General features: G+C 60.2%; 3 protein-coding genes across 5 annotated transcripts in view; 1 reads left to right on the top strand and 2 right to left on the bottom strand.

The window, feature by feature from the left end:
* The window catches only part of MAD1L1 (mitotic arrest deficient 1 like 1), a 147,358-nt gene extending 138,937 nt beyond the window's left edge, over window positions 1-8,421 (bottom strand). The window contains exons 1-3 of one of the 2 annotated variants that reach the window (XM_070414256.1): window positions 8,350-8,421; window positions 5,566-5,727; window positions 2,045-2,185 (exon numbers count right to left, since the gene is read on the bottom strand). In XM_070414256.1, the coding sequence (XP_070270357.1) occupies window positions 2,045-2,185; window positions 5,566-5,715 (291 nt within the window). In that variant the 5' untranslated portion in view covers window positions 5,716-5,727; window positions 8,350-8,421. The remainder of the gene's footprint in view (window positions 1-2,044; window positions 2,186-5,565; window positions 5,728-8,349) is intronic. The other variant, XM_070414257.1, reaches the window with a different exon arrangement.
* A 1,285-nt stretch (window positions 8,422-9,706) lies between these two features.
* On the bottom strand, window positions 9,707-15,250 carry MRM2 (mitochondrial rRNA methyltransferase 2). Its single transcript, XM_070414258.1, has 3 exons — window positions 15,227-15,250; window positions 12,918-13,207; window positions 9,707-10,736 (listed from the first exon to the last, which is right to left on the bottom strand). Exons 1-3 carry the CDS (start codon window positions 15,232-15,234, stop codon window positions 10,294-10,296), a joined length of 741 nt encoding a protein of 246 aa, XP_070270359.1. The 5' UTR covers window positions 15,235-15,250; the 3' UTR covers window positions 9,707-10,293.
* A 39-nt stretch (window positions 15,251-15,289) lies between these two features.
* NUDT1 (nudix hydrolase 1) lies at window positions 15,290-19,760 on the top strand. 2 transcript variants are annotated; one of them, XM_070414259.1, is made up of 5 exons: window positions 15,301-15,340; window positions 15,493-15,644; window positions 16,441-16,605; window positions 19,114-19,259; window positions 19,452-19,760. In XM_070414259.1, the coding sequence occupies exons 2-5, from the start codon at window positions 15,547-15,549 to the stop codon at window positions 19,622-19,624; spliced, it is 582 nt and encodes a 193-aa protein (XP_070270360.1). In that variant the 5' UTR covers window positions 15,301-15,340; window positions 15,493-15,546; the 3' UTR covers window positions 19,625-19,760. The 2 variants fall into 2 exon arrangements, with proteins under 2 accessions (XP_070270362.1, XP_070270360.1); XM_070414261.1 differs by lacking the exon at window positions 15,493-15,644 and having other exon boundaries at window positions 15,290-15,340.
* The last annotated feature ends 23 nt before the right edge of the window (window positions 19,761-19,783 follow it).

Consider the following 19,783-nt stretch of genomic DNA (forward strand, 5'->3'; position numbering starts at 1 on the left):
GAAAAAGCTGCGTCAGGGCTCTGGCCCAGGGACCCCCGAGCTCTCAGATGGACCACCCAGTGTCAGGGTCCAGAAGACCATCTGCAGGGGAGATGAGGGTGAAACCCACGCTCAGACTGGACCTGGGAAAGCAGCGCCCGGGCTCTGGCAGCCCCAGCAGCTTTCACTGACTGCACACAGGCGACCATTGCAACAGCTGGCATGCGCCGGGCGGGACAGGCGGCCTGCAGGCAGGAGCAGCTGACCCTGGGCCCCCTCTACTACCCGGGCACCTTATCTCCTGCCAACCTGCTGAGCCACCCTGTACTCCAGCCTCAGGGCAGCATGGCTTGTGCTGGTGAGGGGTGGGTGGGACTAAGTCTCCTCCCTCTGATGATCCCTGGGGTCATAAAGGTTGACCCGGCCACAGAGGTGGTTCCTTTCAGCCTAAGACGCCGTGGGACTAGAAAGTGGGACCAGAGTGCTGGGGCCAAGCCTGGTTCCATGGAGCCAGACCCTGCGGCCTCGGACCTCTGGCCAGAAAGCTGAGCTGCAGAAGCTCCTCCAAAGACCGCCAGGCACTCCAGGGCTGCCTTACGAGGAGGCCGTGCATCAAAGGCACCGTCCAGGCACGCGCAGCAGCGAGGTGCTCCGGCTGCACCCACAGGCAGGTGCGTCATCTCCACTCGGCGGCCACTCCTGGCGCACGTGGGCAGGTCCCCAGACACCAGCATCTCACCATCGAATAGCTATTTCCAGGTGGGAGGGCTGAGATTCCCGCCCACCTGTCCCTGCCCCGGCCCCCCACTGCCAATGACAGTCCTGAAAAACCACTGCAGATGCCCAAGACTCAAAGGAGCAATTTAAAGCCCCTGACTCAGCGGCCCGGGGTCGCCTGCAGCCCGCCTGCGGCCGCAAGGAAAGGCCTCTGGGGGCCGTGTTCAGTGCGGCCCCAGGACTAAGCTCAGGTGGCCCTGCCCTTGGATTTCCCCGAGAAAGACGTCTGGTGACCCTGCAGCCACCCCTCACTTGTGCAAAGGGTTGCCGAGCACCTTTAGGTGCCACAGCCGGTTCTGGACACTGGGAGTCCAGGGCAGTCAGGACAGGCCCTGTCCTCACGGGACTCAGGGCCCAGGGAAACTCCAGCAGCCCCACATCCCAGGCCGCTGAGAGCCAGGCAGGACCACCACGCCCGCAGTGCCCGCAGTCCATGGCCTGTGCCACCTCCCTACCCGTCAGGACACTCCAATACTGTACGAGTCCCACAGCCTCTCCCTCCTGCTTCCCAGAGGTTCCCCAGGATGGTCCCTCCTAGGACAACCCACAACATCACGTCCCACCCACAGAGAAACACCACCCAGAGCAGCACCTGGGCCAATGCCAAGGCTGAGGCTGAGGTGCCCCAGCCACAGGCCACAGCTCTGGGCTACTGAGCCCACGCAGCACACCACGGCCAGGACCTGTCCACCGGGTCAAACATGCCCAGTCACAGCACACCCTCACAGCACCAGCCGTTTAGGGGGACAAGGAAGGCGCATGTGCCCTGTGTGCAAGCACGGGCAGACATCCACCCTCAGGAGGCCCAGACCAGATGCGCTGCCTGGATCTTCGTGGCGTCTCCACTCCTCACAGCGCTTCCCGACACCCTGCCAAGAGCTGTGATCCCAGCCGAGGAAGCACTGGGTAAGGAGTGTGCTTTCCCAGCCTGCCATGGGGGAGCCAGGCAACAGGCAACAGCCCCGAGATTGGGGCTCCCTGCTCTGAGGCCCGATAACCATTTAAGCAAGACCCAGCCTGGGCTCGAGACCCCTACGCAACCTGGTGACTTTCTGAGCCTCTGACCCCACACCACCTGGTATTTCTGCCGGATCCTCATGCCAGTCCTTCCAGAGGGAGGGGAGCCAGGAGGCCCACGGGAGGACTGCCTGCAGTACCAGCACCTGCACAGCCTCCGCGAGGAGGGGAGCACAGCTGACACCAGGGCCTCAGAAGGCAGGGCACCTGGGCTCCTGGCCCGTGTGGCTCTCGTTTCTCACGGTCTCAGGAGCTGGCCACCTGCACTCACCTCATAGCTACGGGCGCTGGTGCTGGCCGCTCGCTCCAGCTCCACGCGAGCTCTCTTGTGACTCAGCTGCATCTGCATCTTCTCCCGCTCCACCTGGATGATGTGAGACTTGGACCGGATCTGCTCCGCCCGCTCTTCCAGCTGGCCAGGCCATGCAAAGGAAAGAGAATCCTCAGGAGCCACCGCGTCAAACAGGCGAGTGGCTCATTCAACACTCACTCCTGGGGTACCGGCTCCCAACACGGCCCACACCAGCCCCGGGGAAGAAGGAAGAAGCTGGCTCCCGAGCTGGGCGACGGGCAAAGATGACAGAGTTGAAGAGGAGGGTATGTTTAAGATGACAGTGTGTGGGCTCGTTTTAAAGAAGAGGGCAGCCCGGCCGGTGTGGCTCAGTGGCTGAGCATCGACCTGTGGACCAGGAGGTCACAGTTCGATTCCCAGTCAGGGCACAGGCCCGGGTTGCAGGCTCGCTCCAGGAGGCAGCCAATCAATGATTCTCTCTCATCACTGATGTTTCCATGTATCTCTCCTCCTCCCTTCCTCTCTGAAATCAATAAAAATATATTTTTTAAAAAGGGGTTTTTTAAAAAAGAGGGTATATTAAGAAAAGGGTCTCCCGTTGCTGTGTAACAAGTTACCAAAATAGCTGTGTAAACACCAGTAACGTGAGTATCAGTCCAGCCGGTCAGAAGGCAGGCACACAGCTGACCACGCGTCCGCAGGGCTGTGTGCTCACCTGGACTCAGGACCCTCTCCCACACGCACGTGGCTGTGGGACTGGGGGCCCATTTCCTCGCTGGCTGTCACCATGGGCTGCTGTGGCTCTGGAAGGCCACCCACAGCTCCTGCTCCACGGCCTCTCCAGCTCCACAGCCACGCAGGGAGTCTCCCACGTGTGGTTCCCTCTCCTGCTCCGCACCTGAGCTCTGGTCTCCTCTCTCCACCACACTGCAAAGGCCCACCGAGGTTCTCCGACTTGAGATCATAATTATACTTGCAAATCTCGTTGCCACAACCCCTGGTCAGTGTTGGGTTAAATGGGTCCATCGAGGACCACCTTAGGAGTCTGCCCCCCACAGATGGCAGGTAAACAGAGGTGAGTTCCAGCCTTGAAGGGACTCAGAAGACACACCAAATGGTTTCAAAGAATCACCGACTCTAAGGGCCTCCTCTCCAGGTGGGCTAGCACCGGCCCACTCCACAATGGCCTGCGACCCAGCACACAGCACCCTGGACACTCAACAGCCACGCCGAGTCTTGGGTGCACCCCAGAAACACCAAATCAGAATCGTCCTCTCACACGCACATTAGAGTCTGAGAAGCTCTGGGTAGAGCACGTGGTTCTTTTTTCAACCAGGGGCACCTGACAAGGTCCAGAGGCGGTGCCGACTGTCACAGCGGAGGTGGGAATGTGTGTGCTCCTGGCACCTAGTGCGCAGAGGCCAGAGACGGTTAGCAACAGGAAAGTCAGTGCACAGGACAGTCCAGCAAAACGAAAACTATCCAGCCCCAAATGTCAGAGAGCCCCGGGTGAGAAAGCCGGCCAGAGAAAGGGAACTCCCGCCCCCTCGCCCTCCGCACTGGTGGGGGCCCAAGTCCACACTTCCTTCCCCCTCTGCTGTTTCTCTCACTGCACTGCCCATCTGCTGGCATATGGAGGTTCCTAACTGTACCCTCCTTCAAACACTGGCTGACCGGCTGGCCTCCCCGCCTCACTCTGTGGCTGCAGGTGGCCCAGCACACGGGGACCAGGAGTCCCAGGGACACGCGATCCGTGGGCCTCATCTTCCTGGAATGTTGACTGCATTTGAAGGAAAGTAACTGAAACATTATTTTTTTTGAGGATGGGAGAGGGAAACAGAAACATTGATGATGACAGTCACGGATCGGCTGCCTCCTGTACGCCTCCGACTGGGGATGGAGCCAGCAATCCGGACAAGTGCCCTGACGGGGAATGAACTGTGACCTCCCAGTTCTGGGTCAATGCTCAACCACTGAACCACACCGGCCAGCTGGAACATTTTTATATTTACACAAACACTGATGTGTAGCAGAGCAAACTGTGAACACTTTCAATTGGAAATAGGAATTTTATTCAAAGGAGGGAGGAGGGGTCTGGTGGGCAAGAAATACAGACCTACAGCTGGGGAGGCGGCTGGGAGAGAGAAGCACTGAGGGAAGCCCTGTGACGGGCCAGGGTACCAGGCAGGTACTGCCGCATCTCGAACCAGCTCACTCTGGCTGTCACTCACTCACTGCCCCTTCCAGCGCTAACTGAGTGGGAACTGGGGGCCTCCAAGATTCTAGATTTATGGTCCTGACAAGCCAAACATCCCCAGTCATGTGCATCAATTAAATTATTACTTTTTTCAACCAGTGGGCAAGGATCACAGTGTAACCTATTGCCACTGTTATTTCAGTAAAAAGTGTTCAAACACAAGAAAACTAATTTCAAAATAAATAAGAGTCCTTGCCAAAAAATGGGAGTGAGCAACTCAGTCCACTACTAACAAATAGAGAGTAATTCAATTCCTCAGCAAATGAATGCACCTGAGCCTCTGGGCTCCCAGGACACTATCACCCCACGGCCCCAGCAGCACCCACGGCTGACACAGAGACCGTCGCTGAACAGCCCCAGCAACGCGAGGGCCCACGGGGGAGGCGGGACGCAGCAGCCGGTGGGGGCGGCGGGCCTGGGCAAACCTGTGCGGACCCCCTGGTTCTGCCCCCCCTGGGTCAGACCCCCCAAGTCCTTAGAAGCTGATGTCCTTCAGGAGGCTGACCCCTTTACAGCTTCTACAGGGAGCAACGCCCAGAACTTGGAACAGAGCAAAGTAGCACTACAACCAGAGTAAAACTGCCATCACAGGCCCAAGCCTCACTCACTCCCCTGCTGTCCCGCCAGGCCAGCCACGGGCCTGTCACCGCTCGGCCGCCCTTCCCAGGCGTCCACCTTCGAAGGAGCCAGGCCGTGTGGGTTTTCCTCAACTAAACCAACAGCCAGCTTTCCAACCCCCGTCACTAGGGCCTGGGAGCTCGTTCCCGTGAGCACAGGCTGAGCACCAGGCCCGCTCTGCGCGCTGACACGTCAGGCCGTTAACCAGGACGGGTCAGGGCCAGACCCTGCTTCCCTCCCGCTTTGTCCCCCAAACTCCGAACGCCCACGTTAGAGACCCGGGAGACGGCCAGCTGGCCTCTAGGCTGAGGAGACACTGACCTGCCGCAGCTACAGGAAGTGCCCACTTAGCGTCAGCAGTGGCCACGGGTCCTACGACGTTCAGCAAAACGACATGTCAGGAAACCAATCTCACCACAGGCAGCAGGCACACAGGAGCCACGTCCCTATGGCATCTCACCCACAGACAGCGGCGCGCGGGGCCGCGGCGTGAGGCTGACCCAGCCTATCGAAGGGCCGTGTTTTCCGTAAGAGACCCCGATCCCGCGCAGGGCACTCACCTGAGCGACACCTACACCTACAGACAGGTGTCTTCAGCCAGAGAGCCGCTCCCCACGACACTCACCTGCATGCTCTGCTGGTACTGCATCTGCAGGGACCCTGGGGCCGAGGCCGCAGCATCCAGGCCTGCTCCTCCGTCCACGCGCTGAGAGATGAAGTTGTTCAAGGACCTCAGGGAGGACAGGACCGTGGTGTTTTCCCCCAGGTCCTCCATGGCCACGCCTCTCTGGAGGAAGACAAGGGAGGGGTCACGGGAGCCTTCCCACGTAACTTCAGTGCCACGGCTGCCTGCCCCGCGGTGCCCGCCCCGGCTTGCTCTCTCAGAGCCCTTCAGGCAGGCCAGGGCCCACAGCCCCGTTCTCCAGGGTCACCTGGGAGCCCAACTGCTGATCTGCCAGAGAAGAAAGAGGCACAGAAAGCCGACATGCCCCAAGCCGCGGGACGTCAGAGACGACCTGTGCTGCAGCGGGACAGACAGACAGCTGGGGGTGGGGGACGGGGGGGGCGGGTGCAGCAGGCAGGTGGTACTCCCACAGCCACACTCACAGAGAGCCCAGTTTCTGGGAATCACAAACAAAACACACAGTAATGCTGACTTGTTAACAATCCTATATAATAAAACGCTAATATGCAAATTGTCCCCTTGAGAGTTCAACAGACCCGAGTTCAACCGCTCGCTATGATGTGTGCTGACCACCAGGGGGCAGCACGGAACGAAGGAAGACCCCGGCTCGCAGCCGGCAGCTGGCAGCCAGGGGAAGGAGGGGCCCCAGCTGGCCCTGATCGCCAGCCAGGCCCAGGGACCCTACCCATGCCCGCATTTCGTACACTGGGCCTCGAGTCTATAATAATAAAAGCATAATATGCTCATTAGGCCAGACATCCTTCCGGATGAAGCCGGGCTGCGAGGGAAGCCTGGGTCCCGGGTGCCTGCCGGCAGGCAGAGGGAAGCCAGTACCGGCACCCGGGGGAAGGCAGGCCTACTCCGGCACAAATTTCGTGCATCCGGCCTCTAGTGACTAATCAATTACTACTATTTTCAACCAAGTAAATACCAAGAAGAAAGGTATTTGACATTGACTGGCACCCAGACTCCTCGAGCCTTTCTCCTCATCTGTAAACTGACATCGTGAACCCTCCTTGCCAAGCGGTGGTGAGGATGACAGTGTCCACCAGTCTTCAAGCGGCAGAGGGACAACCGCTGCCCAACAGTCTGACTCTCATGCTGCTCGGAACCGCCCTGAGGCCTCTCAGGAAGGGGCGACGGAGACTGTGCCGGGCCTGCCTGGCCTGCAGGTCCGCTGCTCCACGAGCCCAGCACGGAGGCTGAGGACAAGCAGCAGCCAAACACCCGCATCCACAAACCTCGGCTTCTTCCGGCCTCACACCCGCCGGCGCCCAGCCGGCCCAGCGAGCGAGCGAGGGAGCGGAGGGGCAGTTCCCAGCAGAAGCGTCACTTCCACAGGCGAGAAGTGTTTCCCCTTAGGAAAGCTGGCTCGCAGGCCTCCCCGCCCACCCCCCATCCCACCCCCCAAACAAACAAACCAACAAGCCATCAGGTGAGGAATCTTACTTGGACCCGGAATGTCCCACTAACTAGGACCTCGGCCTCGAGCAGGCACACCCTGTCTCCCCAGGCCGCCATTCCCACCTGGCACAGGCCTGTCCTCTCGCCTCCTGCCAGACTACACGTGGAAAATGGACCCAAGCTTGCCCTGCCCTGAGCCTCGCAGATGCAGGCCGGCGGGCGGGAGGCAGCAGGGCTAACCCTTGCATTTGCCGGATGAGACCAGGCCGTTCCTTCCATCAGCGATGGGAAATTTAGCCACTACCTCCTCTCAAGATGCCGTCCTGTAAGGACTGGAGCGTGTGATGCTCTAGAATGAAAAGAACACACACGCTTTCAACTGCCTGCAACCAGGCCGCTCCACACGCCCAAGGCCGCAGCTCAACTCCGTCCTCTCATCCAACCTGACTGCTGGATGGACACTGCGGTCCAGTGGCCTGAGCTGGGCGCCCACACTCTCTGCTCTCCGAGGCCTCTCTGGTCCTGGGCGGCAGGACGACTTCTGGAACCTACGAGACTGCAGGACGCCCACCGCCCGCCACGGGCTCTGCTGCTGCTGTGAACGCACCCAGGAATGGACGCGGCTCCCGCAGGTGCCCCGGGCCAGCCCTGCCAGGGCTCCACCGACAGGGCCCGCTCCTCCCCGCCCCCCCCCACCCCCCCCCACCCCACCCCACCCCACCCCCGGGACCCCGGACCCCCGACCCCAGGCGCAGCCCTCAGCCCTCGGCCCTCGGCCCCGGCCTGTCCAGCTGCTCCTTCTCCCAGGAGACGCCCTGGGGGACCCGCAGGGGGCGCTGAGGGCAGCTGGGCTGGACTGGCCCCGGCTCAGATGGACAGCAAGACCTGGCTGCAGGGGAGCCGGGGGAAAAGAGGGGGAAGCAGGGACGGAGGAGGGGGAGCCGAATGGAGGAGCGGGGACTAAGGAGGAGGTGCGGGGACTAAGGAGGGGGTGCGGGGACGGAGGAGGGGGTGCGGGGACGGAGAAGGGGAGCAGGGACGGAGGAGGGGGTGCGGGGACGGAGAAGGGGAGCAGGGACGGAGGAGGGGGTGCGGGGTCGCAGGAGGGGAGCAGGGACGGAAGGACAGAGCCGGGAGCGGGGCCGAGGGGCGCCGGGTCCGAGTCCGCGGGCCGGAGAAGGACGGAGGGGGCGGCGCCCAGCCTCGGCCTCAGCGGGCAGCCCTGCCCCGACCCCGACCCCGACCCCGGGCCGCCCCGCTGCACAACCCCCGCCCCGGCCCCTCGCCCCAGGCCGAGCCCGGCCGGGCCCCCGCACCCACCTCACCAGCCGGGTCCGCTCCTGCCGCTGTCGCCGCTCAGATCTCCCTCCTCGGCGCCTGCGCTCTCGCGAGATCTGCGGCTGAGCTCTCGCGAGATCCGGCGGGGCCGGAAGCTGCCAGGCTGCGCGGCGGCTGGCCCTGGGGCTCCGCGCGAAATCCTGCACCCGCTCCTCCGCGGGGCCGTCAGGGCGCCCCGCCCCACGCAAGACGGGCTTCGGCCGGGCGCTGCCTCGCACCGTGTTGTGTGGCATCGCCCGCCCCGCAGGGCCGGACCTGTGCGCGCTCCGCTGCTCCGACCCCGGGACGCCCGGGTACTTCCCTGACCGCCCGCGGCCCCGTCTCCTCGGGGCCGGGGCCGGGGGGAGGGTGCCAGGCCGCTCCACCGTCCTCCCGGCGCCCTGTCCTCCAGGCCTCAGCCAGCGCCCCGCCCCGCCCCGCCCGCCCGACAGCCACCCGGGTCTGTCCAGGAGCGTGATTCCTCCCCCAGCGCTGCCTGCCGCTGCCCATGGCGTGGGGTGTGGGCTGAGTGCCCTTCTTCCAGAGGGTGAGACACGTGGCCCCAAAATGAACGGACCGGACGGGGAGCGCGTGATGGAAGTAGCAGGAGGGGTCCCGGACTTAACCAGCGACCGCCGGCAATGGCATGAGAACCGGAATTCCCCTGCAGCCCACTCCAGGCCGCTGGACTCAGCCACGGACCCAGGGAGCCCTGGCCCACTCATCACTGCCTGGGGGCGAGCACACCCCCAGGAAAGGGCTTTGAAGAAACCAGGAACCGGCTTTAAAAAGCAAACTTAAGCCCTGGCTGGTGTGGCTCAGTGGATACAGCATCAGCCCACGGACTGAAAGTTCCTGGGTTGACTCCCGTCAAGGACACAGGCCCTGGGTGTGGGCTCCATCCCCAGTGGGGGGCGTGCAGGAGGCAGCCCATCGATGATTCTCTCTCATCATTGATGTTTCTATCTCTCCCTCTCCTTCCTCTCTGACATCAATAAAAGATTTTTTTTAAAAAATAGCAAACTTATGCCAAGACCGGTTTGGCTCAGTGGGTAGAGCGTCGGCTTGCGGACTGAAGGGTCCCAGGTTCGATTCTGGTCAAGGGCATGTACCTGGGTTGTGGGCACATCCCCAGTGGGAGATGTGCAGGAGGCAGCTGATCGATGTTTCTCTCTCATCGATGTTTCTAACTCTCTCTCTCTCCCTTCCTCTCTGTAAAAAATCAATAAAATATATTTTAAAAAAAAATAAAAAAAATAGCAAACTTAAAAGCATGGGAATCCCTCAGGCAATACAGCCTACCTGTTTACAAAGCGGCCTCATTGCCCTGGAAGGAAAAGGGAAATCACACGCATGCTGCCTGCTTTGGCAATGACCTTTACTGTCCAGGGAGCCCGAGTATTACAGCCCTGTCTTTCCAGCAAAACCCAAAGCACACCCGCCCATGCACAGTTCACACGAGTGTCTCCCTAACTGCCTGGGGACATCGCTGCTTGAAGGGTGGCTGCATCTCCGGATCATCCACCAGAAGGACTTTAGTCCCCAGACGGGAATTTCAGATTTTCCTACATGACGCTGTAGAGCCAAAATCTCAGCTGGAAACCTGTGCTGTTCGGAGCAGAGGCGGGACCTGCTCTGTGGCCACTTCAGCCTGTAAGACGAGCGTGTGGCAGGCGCGGCTCTCCGGCTGCCTGTGTTTATCCTTCCCTGCCCAGCCTGTCGGATTGTCCTTTCATCTTTGTCCCTCTCTCAGGATAACTTCCTCTTCACAAACCACGTGACAGACCGTTTTTATCATGGCCACTGAATACAGTTCTGTCCTCTTTTCAGTCTATAAAGACCCCCACTTGTCCTGCCCGCTGCCTCCCAGGTCAAGCCCGGGCCTCCCAGCCCCGCAGAGTGCAGCGACGTGTGCAGTGACCAGGCCCTGCAAGGGCGGGCGGGAGCTCAGGCCCCCCCGGGCCCCCGGGCTCTGCGGTACTGTGTGGCCAAGAGGTACACCTCTGAGGACTCCTTCCTGCTGGCCTCAGGCTTCAGGGTCCTCACGCTCTGGAATTCCTCCGTCAGTCTCTTCTGTAACCGGTGGCTCTGACTTCCAGCCCAGGTTTTACAGAGAAATGTGCCCCCGGGACACAGCAGGTCTGGAGCCACGTCCAGAAGCGACCAGCACAGGCCAATGAGCCTGTCGTGGTCCAGGCCCCGGATGCCTGTGGCGTTGGGGGCCATGTCACTCAGAACCACATCTGCTCTCCCGCCGGGAAGCAGCTCTTGGATTCTCTGCAGGGTCCGTGGGTCCGTCACGTCAGCGGGGCACACGAAAGTCGCTCCTCCCAGGGGGGCGATGTGAAGAAGATCGACCCCGAGCACAAAGCCCACGGGACTGCTGGGATCTAAGGAAGAAACTGAGAGTTAGTTATTTACACCGATTCTTCCCACAAAAGCACATGCCTCGAAGTCGTGAAATAGGACCAAGGAAAAGAGCTAACGTGCAGACAGGCGGACACGGGCCGTTTCCCACTCTACATCCTGCACGTGCACACGTGGGGGAGTGGGGTGCTTCCCGCCACATCTGAGAAAACCCGCCCAGAGAGGCCAGTGCTGTCCGAGTGGAAGGCAGGACCGGGGCCATACCCCGGACGCGTCTCCAGCTCTGATGTCATTTCATTTCATCCCGGAGACTGCTCACCTGGTGAGCGAAGACAGAAACTGTTACACTAGCATGTAAAGTGCCCCTGGGTTAAACCAACAAGTCTGTCTGCAGCTTCAGCCGAATTCCTTCCATTAAAAAGAGGCCGAGATACGGGGGAAAGGGCAGATGTAGAATAAGGGCCAAGAGTGGTCCCTGCCCACATCCGGCTTCCTGCAGCGGCTGGCCGGCTCGGTGCTTTCCCCGAGCATCGTCACCACCGCAGGAGTGACCACCGAGGCAAATCGCTCTGGGTGCAGTTGGGCAACTTCCGGGAGGAAGAGAAAGCAAGCTGCTCGCCCACATGCTCTGCTTCCACTTCTCCCCACATCCACCGTGGCCTCCTGCTGCTCCACACAGCCCGTCGGGGACAGGAACCACTGCGGTGGCGCCAGGGACATTTCTGACCCAAGTTCAGTCACTCGGTCAACAAGCATGGGGACTAAAAACAATGTTTTTATGCCAATTCTCAAGCCCCACGGTGCCCCACCCAGCCATGTGGCGGGGCTGCTGAGTGAACCAGGCAGGCCCAATGCTATACCTTCTGCGGGTCACTCCACTCTCTACCTCAGTTTTCTCGTGAGGAAAACGGGCACAAATGTCCCCGCTCTAAGGCAGCTGGGAGAGATGTTGGTGAACTGTCACAAATGTCATGTAACGCCAGCGCACGCAGGACCCTCAGACTCTACGGCTGGGCATGCAGATGGCAAGAAGGCTCACTGCAGCGCCAAGACCTGATGCCCTAGATGCGGGGACAGTCCCCCAGGACCTGTTCAAAAGGATGATGTTGTTTTCTAAGTTGTATGGGTGTTGGTTTACCTGTTTTATTAATCAGGGGAACCTTTTTCATATTTTAAAAAAAACACCTTTGACAGCCCAGGCTGGTGTGGCTCAGTGGGTTAGAGCGCCATCCCTACCTGGAAAGGCTGCAGGTTCGATTCCCAGTCACGGTTCATACCTATGTTGTGGGTTCGAACCCTGGTTGGGGTAAGTGCAGAAGAAGGCAGCCAATCGATGTTCTCTCTCATATCGATGTCTGTCTCCCCTCCCTCCATCCCTCCCCCAATCTCCTCTCTCTAAAATCAATAAGCATAATGTTGGGTGAGGATTAAAAAAAAAAAAACCTGCCAAAACCGGTTTGGCTCAGCGGATAGAGCGTCGGCCTGCGGACTGAAAGGTCCCAGGTTCGATTCCGGTCAAGGGCATGTACCTGGGTTGCGGGCACATCCCCAGTGGGGAGTGTGCAGGAGGCAGCTGATCGATGTTTCTCTCTCATCGATGTTTCTAACTCTCTATCTCTCTCCCTTCCTCTCTGTAAAAAATCAATAAAATATATTAAAAAAATAAAATAAAAAAATAAAAAAAAAATAAATCTACCTCTTTAAAAAAAAAAAAAAAAACACCTTTGACAAAACCCGAAAATATGAAAGATAAAAGCTGCGTCCCTCGGACTGAGCCCGAGTTGAGAGTCCGGAGCCCCAGCTGTGCAAGCGGAGCGCCCCAGCGGGACCTCGGGGAGCCAAGGGCTTCAGCAGCAGGACCGGAACCGGGTGCGGTCACAGGGACAGCACTGCCATCCAGCGGAAAAGGCCGGGTAAGGCTCCTCGGCAGCAAGAGGGCTGCGGTGGAAGCGCATTCCGAAAAGCACGTGGGTACGGCGTTGCGTGTGCAAAAAAAAAGAACTCTGCAGGGACGCACACCACACACGAGCGGGGTGATCCGAGGCGATTCTAATCATCACCGCACCTTTCATTCTGAACATGTCGGTGTCCTGTCTTTACCATTATTACTACCAAACCACCACCTTCAGAGAGCGCACCACCGCTCTGTCCTCGGGCCTCTGGCTCACGCTGGCCTAGAGCTGCGAGACCCACCTGAGACCCACCTGTGCCTGCAGCGTTGACTCTCTGCACCGCCACCTGGCTCCACGCCCCGGGGGCCGCCCCGCAGTCTAACACCCGGAGGCCGGGCCGCAGGATCCGGTGCCTCGTGTCCACCTCCAGAAGCTTGAAGGCGCTCCGACACCGGTAACTCTCCACCTTCGCCGCCTTCACGAATGGGTCCTTCAGGTGCCGCGTCAGCCACAGGTGCTCGGCGCCGGTGCGGGCCTTGCAGTGCCTCGCCGCCGTGTGGAGCCTGTGGCGCTGCAGGGACGCGCACGCCAGCCTGCAGCACCTGGCGAGGGAAGGGCAGCCGGGTTGGCATCCCGTACCCACTAGCCCCAAGCTTGGCGGGCCCGGGGCAAGCCGTGCCGTTGTAGACGTGCAGCACCGGGGCCCCCGAGGGAGGCAATGTGACAAACCAGTCAGAAAGCGGGTTCAGGTGCTGACCTGGGACGCCCCACAATTTATACGGAAGTCCCAACCCCTAGCACCTCAAAATGGACTGGTCTTTAAAGAGGTAATTAAGCTAAAATGAGGTCAGAGGGGTGGGCCCGAATCCCATAGGACTGGTGTCCGTATGAGTTAGGACACCCAGGCAGACGGACAACCAGGTGGGGACTCAGGAAGGAGGCGGCCGCCCACACAGAGACAGGCCCAGAAGAAAGCAGCCTGCTGACACCTTGATTCTGGACTGCTCCTCGGCCAGCACGTCAGAATGAATTTCGGTTGTTAAAGCCGCCCGCTCTGCGGGGCCTCGCTACAGCAGCCTGAGCACTGGCACAGCGGGCAGCTCCCTGTGGTCGAGAAGTGTTCTTCGCCCTGGCGGGGAGCTGAGTTGTTAGGACATCGTCCCAATGTGCCCAAGTTGCGGGTTCGAGCCCCAGTCATGGCACATACAAGAACCAACCAATGAATGCATAAATAGGTGGAATCAGTGTCTCCCTCTCTCTTTCTCTCTCTCTCTCTATTTCTCAAATCCATCAATCAATAAGTGTTTTCCTCTCCTGAAGTTTTCTCCATAAGGAAAACTCAGACATCAGTGACAGCACCTTCTTTGTATCAACCCAGATCCCCCCAGTCCTGGTCAGTGGCACTGACATAGCAAAAGGAACATTCTTTCCCGCCTGGTACAGCTGTTCGCTAGGTGGTGAGACGGGAGACAGCTCCGGGAGGACGTGGCCTTGCCTGGCTACGTGGTTCCTGGTGAGATAGTTCCGTGGCCAGAGATCCTGACCTTCACATTTCTTTTTTTTTTAATTTTAATGTATTTTTATTGACTTCAGAGAGGGAGAGAGAGAGAAACATCAATGAGAATCCTCAATGGGCTGCCTCCTGCATGCCCCCTACTGGGGATCAAGCCTGTAACCGGGGCATGTGCCCTGACAGGGAATGGAAAGGTGACCTCCTGGTTCAGAGGTCAATGCTCAACCACCAAACCACACCTGACCAGCACATTTCTTAACGAAACTGAATCAACTGGTGTGAATAGTTTAAGGGCAAGCCCCAAGTCTCTTTGGAAAAGTTAGGTTTTAACAGTTTAGCAACTGCCAGGAGTCTTCATTTAACTCTCAGATCTACAGAATAGGTTCTATACTTTTATTATGTTTTTATCACATTTTTCTGATGGAAAAAAAAAAAAACTATCATTACACACACACACACACACACACACACACGCTCCAGGCCAAAGCCTGTTCAACACCAAGGCATGTTCACACGATCTGAAGACAATAACTCAGGAATCACGGCCTTCAAGTGCCACAGCCTCAGGGAAGAGGGCCGATGGTCCTGGTGCCAGAACCAACCCCGAGGAGGAGGGGTGAGCTGGAGTTACACAAACAACCCCCCTGATCTGGGCAGCGGGCCTCTGACCGTCCACGTCCACGTCCACGTCCACGTCCACGTCCACATCCACTTCCCGGATTCGGCCAATCAGCCCTTCCTTTCTCAGCAGCCACAGCCTGGAGGCCTGGGTGCTCTTCACCAGCTTCACCTCCACCTGCGGGGCCCCCTCACCTGCCCCTCCCCTTCCTAAAACCCGGTACCGCTCTCTGCCCGCCCGTCGCTCCTCGGAGCCTCGCCGACTGTTTGCTTCGCGTCCGCAGCCCCCCATCGCCCGGCGGACCGAGTCCGGGCCAGGACGGAGGCGGAGTCGGTGTCCGTCCGGACGAGGACACCCGTGCGGGCCCCCGGCCACTCCCGCCTCCTGCGCGCATGCAGCAGGCGCCGCATAAATGCCGCTGAGCGCAGACCGCACGTGCCCTGCCGCCCGCCGCCCCCCTCGGCACCCCGCGCGCCCGCCACCGCTCACCCCGCCATGGGCGCCGACCCGCTTCCGCCGCCGGAAGTGCTGGCTCCGCTTCCGCCGGAGGCCACGCCCCCGGAAGCAGCGCGCCGGACTGAAAGCGCGTGGAACGCCAAGCAGGTGAGCTGGGGGAGCAGGGACCGGGTGAGCGGCGGCCAGTGCACCCGGGAGAGGGGGACGGACGGCCATGGGGCAAACTGATGCTTATTGTGGTGCCAGTGGGCGAGGGGGAGGGCTGCCCTCCTGCAAAAATATATTTTTATTGGTTTCAGAGAGGAAGGGTGGGAGAGGGGGAGAGAGAGAAACATCAGTGATGAGAGAGGATCATGGACCGGCTGCCGCCTGCAGGCCCCAGGCTGGGGATGGAGCCCGCAACCCGGGCCTGGGCCCCGACCGGATCGAACCCTGACCTCCTGGTTCACAGGTGGGTGCTCAACCACAGAGCACTCCGGTTGGACTTGCCCTCCTTGTGTAGAGGAGCACGTGCTGGGGCGGGGCCTGCGCTAAAGCCGGACCTGGGCTAAAGCCGAACCTGGGCTAAGGGCGGGGCCTGGGCTAAAGCCGAACCTGGGCTAAAGCCGAACCTGGGCTAAGGGCGGGGCCTGGGCTAAGGCGGGGCTTGGGCTAAAGCCGAACCTGGGCTAAGGGCGGGGCCTGGGCTAAGGGCGGGGCCTGGGCTAAAGCCGAACCTGGGCTAAGGGCGAGGCCTGCGCTAGGGGCGGGGCCTGGGCTAAAGCCGAACCTGGGCTAAGGGCGGGGCCTGCGCTAGGGGCGGGGCCTGCGCTAGGGGCGGGGCCTGTGCTAAAGCCGAACCTGGGCTAAGGGCGGGGCCTGCGCTAAGGCGGGGCTTGGGCTAAAGCCGAACCTGGGCTAAGGGCGGGGCCTGGGCTAAAGCCGAACCTGGGCTAGGGGCGAGGCCTGCGCTAGGGGCGGGGCCTGGGCTAAAGCCGAACCTGGGCTAAGGGCGGGGCCTGCGCTAGGGGCGGGGAAGGGAAGGTGTGTCCCTCCCGCTCCTGCTGCCTCAGGGTCTGAAGGCCCGGCCTCCTGCCAGCCCAGACCGCTTGCTCATGGACAGTGCAGAGCTGGGAGGTCACCAGCAGGCTCCGTCCCTTCCTTCCAGAGCACATTTCTGCCCACCTGCCCCTGCCCCCGCAGCACACCTGCTTCCATCCACACCCCCACGCCCAAGTCAAGCCAACCCCGCTCCGCCTTCCTCCTAGAACCCTCGGGACCATGAGCGCCTCCAGGCTCTACACCTTGGTGCTGGTGCTGCAGCCTCAGCGAGTGCTCCTGGGCATGAAGAAGCGGGGCTTCGGGGCCGGCCGCTGGAATGGCTTCGGGGGCAAAGTTCACGAAGGAGAGACCATCGAGGACGGGGCCAAGAGGTGAGGGAGGCGTGGGCCTGACCGCAGGCCCAGCTTCGGCAGGGGATGCAGATTCCGGCTGTAGAGCTAGACCCTTGGTTTCACCCTTTTGAGCCATGTGACCTGGAGCAGGTGCTTAACCCTTGAGCCTCAGCGTCTTCATCTGCAAAATGGGAGTAACAACAGGCCCTGGCCAGTGCGGCTCAGTTGGTGGAGTGTCGGCCGGTGCACGGCAAGGTTGCCAGTTCCATTCCCGGTCAGGGCACGTGCCCAGGTCGCAGGTTCTGTCCCCCGAGGGGTGGTACTGGAGGTAACCAGTCGATGTTTCTCACATCAATGTTTCTCTCTCTCCCTCCCCCCTCTCTTCCTCTCTAATATCAATAAAAACATTTAATAAAAAGTTTTAAAGATAACAGTACCTACCCCTTAGCATGGTTGTGAAGACTAGAGCTGCACATAGAGGATTTGGGGCTGCCGCGCATTAAGCACTGAGTTCCCGTTAGCTGCTTCCGGTGTGGGTGTGCTTTCCCCGCTGTCGGGTCACCCCAGGAGCTGTAGCTCTGCGGGAGGGGATACTGGCGTTTCTCACGCCGCCCTGAACTCGGGGAAGGTTCGCCAGTTAGAATGTTGACTCAGGAGGTGAAGGTTTCAAAGACGAGATCCGCCAGCTGCTGCCGAGAGGAGAGGCGGTGGCCACTGAGCTCCTGAGTCTGATTTTCTTTAAGCATCTCAGCGAATAAATTACAGCTGAAATAGCCTCCTGAGGTCAGGGTGATCATGGGATTAGGCCATTAGACCCAATGTGTCTGAGTCCTCGGTAGCGGCACGGAAAGTAACTATCATGCGGCTGAGGCCGCCTGGAGAGGAAGCTAAAGAAACTTTACCTACAAGGACAAATGGCAGACATAACTAGAACGTTTTTATAGAAACAAATAAATACAGGGCCATGGAGGAGGGGGATCGCTAAACGGAGCTCAGACTCCCAGTTCCAGGGCTGCAGCGGCAGCCTGAGTCCCAGCACAGATCCAGGCCCTGGCCTGCGGGTGACGGGCCGCCAAGCCACGGAGCCGCGCTGCGCAGCTTGTCGGGGGATCAGCGGTGCGGTGTACCCGCGCTCGGGGCTCGGGGCTCGGGGCTCAGGGCTCAGGCCAGGGGCTTCGTGATGAGCAGGTGGAAACTGTTCCTCTGTTAACAGCGGTGGAGAAACCGGTTGAAGTCCTTGAGGCCGAGCCGCTCTGCTGCGTGTAAAGCGGGGACACGGTGTGGCGTCTGCAGCTCCTTGCAGGGTGTGGGGGTGCAAGGCTCCTTCTGGGTGAGGGGTCCCGGGCTGCTTGCCAGAGTGTCTGCCATCAGATGCAACTGCAAACGCTTTAAAACGGGTGCCTGCCCTGGCGTGGCCGGGCCGTCCTGGCTGTGCTGGTGCCGGGCTGACCTTACCCCTCTGAGCAGCAGCCCTGAGAACAGGCCCAAAGCTCCACGCCCGGGGGGTGAAGGGTCTCCTTGCTGGACCAGTTAAACAGCCGGGCCCTGCCTGCAGGGGACCCTGTGCTCAGCGTGGGAGGGAGGGAGGGAGGGAGGGAGGAACAGAGAGAGGGGGGATGATTCTGGCGGAAAGGACCCAGGTTCAGGACCCAGGTTCCCGCAGCCTGCAGCCCCAGGGGAGCAGGAGCTGTGGACGGGTGGGGGTTCCCAGCTCTACCACCCTCCTCCCGTGAGACAGCCAAGCAGCTGACAGGCAGGCCTGGGCAGCCACAAGGTCCACAGCGAGTCTGCACCCAAACCAGTGGCCCGTCACTGCCCTGACCCCACCCCTCATGAGGTCCACACGACGCATTTCCCGTCCGTGGACAAATACTCTGGCCCTGGCTGGTGTTGCTCAGTGGATAGAGCATCTGCCTGCAGACTTAAGGGTCCCGAGTTTGATTCTGGTCAGAGCACAGGCCCGGGTTGTGGGCTCGATCCCCTGTCCCTGCTGTCAGGTCACCCCAGGGCCGCTGCAGCCCTGGAACTGGGAGTCTGAGCTCTGTTTAGCGATCCCTCCTCCACAGCCCTGTATTTATTTGTTTCTATAAAAACGTTCTAGTTATGTCTGCCATTTGTCCTTGTAGGTCAAGTTTCTTTAGCTTCCTCTCCAGGTGGCATGATAGTTACTTTCATTGCCTCTACCGAGGACTCAGACACATTGGGTCTAATGGCCTAATCCCGCGGATCACCCTGACCTCTGGAGGCTATTTCAGCTGTAATTTATTCGCTGAGATGCTTAAAGAAAATCAGACTCAGGAGCTCAGTGGCCACCGCCTCTCCTCTCGGCAGGAGGCAGCTGATTAGTGATTCTCATCATTGATGTTTCTATCTCTCTCCCTCTCCCTTCCTCTCTGAAATCAATAAAAATATGTATTTTTTAAAAGAATTTAATATTTAAAAATTTTTTAAAAACCTGTCGCTCTTTGTCCCCCGGCACCGTGCTGGGGGCTCTGAGGACCAGCTCCTGGCTCCAGCTGTCGCTCTCCCGCCCCATCCCCCCTGCAGGGAGCTGCAGGAGGAGTGCGGGGTGACCGTGGACGCGCTATGCAAGGTGGGCCACATCACGTTTGAGTTCGTGGGGAAGCCCGAGCTGATGGACGTGCACATCTTCTGCACGGACAGCGTGCAGGGGACGCCCACGGAGAGTGAGGGTGAGTCCAGGCCACACCGGGCAGCCCTGCCCCTGCCCTCCAGGGAGGCAGGCCCCAGGGCACCAGCACCCCGACCCCTTCCTGCTCTGCAGCCACAGCCTGAGGACCCAGGGGAGGTGCTCCTGGCGGCACTGCTCGCGGGCTCCTCGGGCCGGTTCAGTCCCGGCTGGAATCCGTGCTCTCCACCCACAGAGATGCGGCCTCAATGGTTCCCCCTGGACCAAATCCCCTTCGCCCACATGTGGCCGGACGACAGCTACTGGTTTCCCCTCCTGCTCCAGAAGAAGAAGTTCCAGGGCTACTTCAAGTTCCAGGGCCAGGACACCATCCTGGACTACAGGCTGCGCGAGGTGGACACGGCCTAGCGGCAGGACCACGCGCGCCCCTCCGGCCGCGCAGTCACGGCCGCACTGCACATGGGCCCACCGGGCGAACCGCGCCTGGGTTTTGTGTTTGGAACGTCAGTGGATGGGAAGGAAAATAAACGCTTTCACCTTTTCAGTTCTCGCCAGGCCTGTGCTCGG

The sequence above is a fragment of the Myotis yumanensis genome, unplaced genomic scaffold (genome assembly GCF_028538775.1).
Source record: "Myotis yumanensis isolate MYYU_CA2020_CCGP unplaced genomic scaffold, mMyoYum1.0.hap1 SCAF_5, whole genome shotgun sequence".
NCBI classification, from domain to species: Eukaryota; Metazoa; Chordata; class Mammalia; order Chiroptera; family Vespertilionidae; genus Myotis; species Myotis yumanensis.